General features: G+C 50.9%; 2 protein-coding genes across 2 annotated transcripts in view; both read left to right on the forward strand.

Annotated features, from left to right (window-relative positions):
* Positions 1-1005: 1005 nt before the first annotated feature.
* Positions 1006-3096, forward strand: Asppvi_008771 (putative MFS transporter; the record flags this gene model as incomplete). The annotated part of the gene is made up of 7 exons (XM_043304636.1): positions 1006-1051; positions 1128-1258; positions 1314-1703; positions 1754-2266; positions 2323-2731; positions 2797-2964; positions 3026-3096. The coding sequence occupies 7 exons, from the start codon at positions 1006-1008 to the stop codon at positions 3094-3096; spliced, it is 1728 nt and encodes a 575-aa protein (XP_043160571.1).
* An 842-nt stretch (positions 3097-3938) lies between these two features.
* Asppvi_008772 (uncharacterized protein) overlaps positions 3939-6000 on the forward strand; it is a gene marked incomplete at both ends in the record, with an annotated part of 3030 nt that continues 968 nt past the window's right edge. Inside the window, 4 exons of the mRNA XM_043304637.1 lie at positions 3939-4017; positions 4089-4172; positions 4243-5667; positions 5714-5973. Of these exons, the coding sequence (XP_043160572.1) occupies positions 3939-4017; positions 4089-4172; positions 4243-5667; positions 5714-5973 (1848 nt within the window). The remainder of the gene's footprint in view (positions 4018-4088; positions 4173-4242; positions 5668-5713; positions 5974-6000) is intronic.

Genomic DNA, 6000 nt, shown 5'->3' on the forward strand with positions numbered 1-6000 from the left:
TCCTGGTGCCACCAAGCCCGAGGTTTCTCCTCTCCCGGACATCCCAATTGCTCCACCCAACATTGTCCCAGGCTCAGACCCTTGTCCCTCATCCTTGACCACCTGACTAGGAAACATATAGACTACCAGATTCTTAGACCAACTTGGCAAAGGATGCAATAATTTACTCTTGTCAAGGCTTAAGTGAAATGTTTTTAGGCTCATTGCTTTGCTTTACACTCCACACCACGTTTTCTAATGGTTATCGCTGAACTCAGCTGCAGGGAGCATCCGTTGCGGCGGTCCATGTTTTGACTTCACTCGAAATGTAAAACATGTATTGGTATCTCGGAGTATCCCAGCGTACCTTACATTGTCCAATGAGAAGTTGGTATTTTTGGCTTTCTGCAAAGGAATGCTGTGCCACCTCCATTGATCCACGACATCTAGGAAGGGTAGAGTACAGTGGCGTAGCGACTTAAGCACTTGGTATCAAATATCAATATTACAATAAATTATAAGGTACAGCAAAACTAAGCAGGTAATACGTAGTTCTGTGATGGTCACTACGGCTGGGCAAAGCAAGTCTCCAACAGCTCATAGTGGTATCGGGTGATCCTGCGCAAGCTGTGTAAACATGTCGCGCCCATAAATCCAGTCCCTCAATGCCCCTGCTGATCGACACTGCGGAGGATTCCACGGCGTTTTGTCCAGGATCAATATCTCATAAATGCAGCCAGCCCCTGTGACGTAGACGCGTCACTCTCAAAATTCTAAGATGGACAGCTTAATCTAGGCTCTTTACTCTCGCCTCGGCAAAAATTTCGCATTTGTTAACCAAACTCCACCTCCACAATTTCAGTCATTATAATGTGTATCACAAGACTGTTGGCCGTTGATTCATGCCTCTAGCCAGGCACAAGCCCGTGTTACCTCCGTAATTTATCTACCTATTTGTTCGCCCCGCCACAAGTCAGTGAGCATTGCTTTGGTTGACATACCTTCAGCCCCTCACTCCCAATCAACATGGGTCTAGGTGTGCTCGAGGACAAGGTACTTGACCATGTTCCTGGTAAGTTCTCTGATCTACATCTTTACAGAAAGACTTGTACAATCGGGACCCCTGTTTTTTGATACATTCTGGCTAGGCACATCCTATATCCTCGAAGATCGAACGAGTGATTATACCGCTCTCGATTCGCACCTCAAGTATGATCGCTCAGGCGACGTTCCTATACTTCTGGTACCACAGCCAAGCGACGACCCGAACGATCCTCTGGTAAGTAAAGGAAATGATACAACTGGCAAAGCTCGATACTGAGAACCGCCCCTAGAATTGGCCGTTATGGAGGCGCGATATAATCCTATTCGCGCTTTGCTTCGTTTCAGTCCTCTGTGCAACAACTAGCTCGCTCATGGCCGCCAACACTGTGACCATTGCTCTTTACTATGGGAAGAGTTTCACGTCCGTTGCTCTCCTCACTGGCTACCACCTCTGTGGTGTAGGTGTCGCTGGTGTGCTAATAGTACCGACTGCACGAGTATGGGGCAAGCGACATCTTTTCATCCTTGGAAATATTCTGATGGTTGTGAGCTGCGCGTGGGCTGGTGGAAGCGGCCAGAATTACCAGAGCCTTCTCTGGGCCCGGATCTTCCAAGGAGTCGCACTGGCTCCATTCGAAGCTTTGACAAATGCCTGTGTTGGTGATCTATTCTTTGTCCATGTAGGTTCCAACTGCACTACCTCACGGATTTCGGCTGACCATTACGCCAGGAACGGGGCAAGCGGATGGCCTTATCGAATGTTGCCGTCTTCGGCGCCGCCTTCCTCACACCGGTTTTGGCTGGCAAGATCACACATTCGCTTAGTTGGCAATGGACGTTTTACCTAGTGGCGATCTTTACCGCTGCTTGTCTGCCCATGACGATCTTCCTAATCCCCGAGACGGCTTTCAGACGCGCCGACCATTTCAACACAGACTTTGAGCATCTCGACGGCCGTCGTGATGGAAGCCAGTCACATACGCAACTGCAGCCCACCGGATATGCGACTTCTGAAGTGAGCCAAATCTCTGGAGAGCAGAAGCAATCCGTACCTGGGACCAACGAGAAGCCGCAAGGAGAATCCTCTCGAGGAGAAGATGGAGCCTGTCAGGAACCTACGGTTTCCCGCAAGGCCACGTACTGGGAAACTCTGAAGCTTTTCAATGGACGGAAGACAGACGAGAACTTTTTCAAACTGCTTTTAAGACCATTTCCCCTATTCTTCCATCCTGGCATCCTCTGGGTAAGTCCTCTCTTCTCCCACAGTTCATATGTGAGGGCTATTTCTGACTGCTACAGGCTTGCTTGATACAAGGCGTTATCATTGGTTGGACTGTCTTCATCGGTGTTGTCCTGGCTGCCATCTTCCTGGGCCCTCCTCTATGGTTCAACGAGGTGCAGACAGGATATCTCTACACAGGCGCCTTCATCGGCTCTATCTTAGGCCTGATACTGTCTGGCCTACTGTCAGATTCGTTGAACAAGGTCATGATAAGACTCAACAAGGGCAAATACGAACCCGAGTTCCGTATTTTGCTAGTTATCTTCCAACTGATCTTCAGCGGCGCTGGCCTCTACGGGTTTGGGATTGTGGCAGAGGACGTGAACCGATATGGATGGCTTGTGCCGGACGTCTTCTTTGCCTTTGTCATCATAGGAATGGTCATGGGTGCCGTCGCGAGCGCCTTGTACATTGTCGATGCACACCGTGAGTTGAAACCTTCTTCCTACGATAAAACTTACGGGCAGTGTTGCTGATAACGTTTGATACAGGTCAAATCGCCGTTGAAGCGTTCACGTGCTTATTGATCTTCAAGAACATATTCAGTTTCGTTCTGACATTTTTCGCATATGACTGGCTCATAAAACACGGGATCAGACCGGCATTCCTAGCTATCTCCAGTATCCAGATGGGTGTCTGTCTCTTGAGCATTCCCATGTGTGAGTGTTCCTTTCGAGCTACTCTGAAGCTTTTGCATCTACAGCTAACTAAGCCACTCAGATATTTTCGGGAAACGAAATCGGTCATTCTTCACGCGTTACAATATTTTGAAGAAGCTGCATCTCTGGTAATCCTTGCCGGTTCATTTACGATATAATGGGAGCAATGCCTGTGCGATGTCGTTTTATAACTCCCAACTGAGCCGGCATGTGCCCGCACTACACTAATTTTAATCTGTCAATCTGAAGCCTTGTTTCGACTATTATTAGCACCTCTGATTAATGTGTAAAATGAGCACTCGAACGAAAAGCGGCATGCATCCGAATCTATGCTTCAATCGAGCGGATTCGCTTTTGAAATCAGCGTAGAACAGACGGTTAAAGTCTGGAAACTGCCAAAAATGAAAGATAGTGGAGACGATCCATCTGCAGGGACGGTTATCTGAGATATAGAATAATAGAAACACTAGTGCGATCTTCGCCATGGTCGAAAACGGAAGAGAGGCGAGACAAAGAATGTGAACGTGGGATGGAAGCATCATGACTCGACCGCGAGACACACCACCGACACAACCAGGCTGGGTTTGAAGAGAGTGTAACACTCTTCTCCTTCTCTTTCTAAACTTCATCGTAGAGTGGATTCAATTCTCACGTCGACATCATGACATCAGCGAGGTGAGTTTATCGACGAGGCTCAATGCTTGATCGATGATCGTTGAGAGGTAACATCCGTGGATTTGCCCTCTGCAACCGACGTCACAGACGACACACTCGTTTCTCGACTCTCTTCCCTTAAGCTTCCGGCTGGTTCATCCCACTGGTCGTCACCACTATTATCTCTGCCACCGACCGTAACTCTTTTTCATCATCTTCTTCCCTTCCTTCTTCTTTTCCTTTGACTTACTTCCATCGGGAATGCCTCTATCCGCCGTCTTTTCATACTCCCCGCATCACGGCGCCGACCTTATCTTATCATGGCTACTACTGAGTCTCACCCTGGAGTCCATCGCGTCTCCATCCAGCGTTCCCGGTCTGCCCGGCTAGCTGATCAAGGTAAGTCCTGGATGAATGTCCTGCACTTGCGTTTGACGAAGAATTATTTCGTTGACTCGATTATTCGACAGCTGCGACAGCTGCGCTCTACGTGACACAACCCGAGCGTAGATTGTCCGTTCGAGAACCCGCTACCTTTGAATCGCAACTATTCAGTGAGAAATAACCGCTGGATTCCCGGATATGATCTTAGAATTGTTACTGACGCCGTGTTTCATATGACAGGAGATCCGAAAGCGACGGGCTCGCTCAACCTCAGCCATGCATCAGCGAGCGCTGCTCTTGCCCATGCGAGGAGTCACGAGAAAAATTTAACACCTGACAGGCCCAGCACAGTAGGATATCAGACTCAGGACACACGGACTGCTGAGGCGCCCGTGGCTCGACCGAGCCCGGAAGGGTACAAAGCCGCCATTACCGCAGTTAGAGACCGGAGAGCCATCACGAGCCTTCCTCCGGTGACCACTGGCTTTAAATATGACATCTCGACGACATCCGACCAGGTCTATGATACCCAGCGGGAGAGCTTGGACAGGGACAAGGCACTTCGTGCTGCTACGGGCGCGTACCGAATCAGCAGGAATAGGGCCGACTCCGCACCCAGCAAACCTATGATGGCTCGTGAAGCGCCTTATGCTGCTTCTGCGGCTAGCAGTGTGAAGCCTGCGCCAGAAGTGGAAGACCCACTTGCGCATATTGACAGCTCAGCGGAAGCCAGCAGGATTCATCACATGGCTACTGCCAACGCGCAACTTTACACTGAGCAGCCTCCTGTTGGTCTCGAGGAGAAAGACCGAAGGAACGTGCTTCGAGCAGCTGCTATCTCGATGGCGCGCGATATGTACGACATTACGGAGAAAAGAGAGGAAGTACTGACTGAAGAGCCCAGCGCAGCCCTCTACGGTGCTCAGCGAGGCCTCAGCCGCATGCGCTCCCAGCAAACCGTTCCCAAGTCTGATCCAGCGGCCATTAAGCAGGCTATTAAAGTGCAAGAAGCCGCTCAGCAGCGGGCTGCGGAGAAACTGGCTAAACTCAATGAGCCAACTTATCAGGAATACTATGGGGTTGAACCTCATGTTCCGCGGCCCACCCTGTCGATCCGTCGCAGGAGAGCGTCCTTCGACTCCGACACATCAGCTGCTGATGCCGAGCGATCAAGGGAGATCAGGCACCAGATGTCTAGCCTTCGATCGCGACTCGATGCTGTGGATGAACAAAGAACGAAAGACCGTGCCAGCTTGATGGAGGCCGCAAGGCGAAATGTCAATGCGACCATCCAAGATATGGACATGCGTGTCTACCACGAAACAGGCCGTCCTCCGCCATCGATGCAAAAGGAAGGGGAGGAGGCCGCACTTGAGCAGGCACAACGCGAGGTTCAGGAACAAGAGCCCTACCGACCATCCGACAGAGTCAATATTGGCGCTGAGAGATACGTGGATATGGCCGACGTAGAGGCGGTCGCCCGCTCGAGGCTTCAGCCAACCTTCGATGAGATTGCGGATCGTGCCGAGGAGGAAAGGGCCAGGGAAGAGGAGGAGAGGGCCAGGGAATTGGAGGCACGTCTGGATGCCGAAGAAAGAAAGCGATATGAGGCCATTGCACGTGAGCGGGAGCTTGATACGATGGCTGAGGAGAAACGCCAGCGAGGTATGTTGAGCCGCTCAAATTCTTGACTTCAGACAAGCTCATACAGAGGCAGAGATTCAAAAGCAGCAGATGAAGGAGAAAGCTACAGGAGAAAAGACATGGCTCTGGAGAAGGAAGTCGAAGCGAACGCGAGACACTGAACAAAGGCCTTCAGCTGAGGAAGAGACTGATTATCACGCGGCCGGTGGAGTAGCACCTGTACCTCAGCCTGAAGCTGCACCTCAGCCCACCACTCCTCCGGTTGAGGCTGCATCTCAGGTGGCAGCTGCCCCTGAGGCTGAAGCTCCTAAGGCCGAAGCTCCTCAGGCCAAAGCTCCTAAGGCCGAAGCTCCT

This window comes from Aspergillus pseudoviridinutans, assembly GCF_018340605.1.
Source record: "Aspergillus pseudoviridinutans IFM 55266 DNA, scaffold_6, whole genome shotgun sequence".
NCBI classification, from domain to species: Eukaryota; Fungi; Ascomycota; class Eurotiomycetes; order Eurotiales; family Aspergillaceae; genus Aspergillus; species Aspergillus pseudoviridinutans.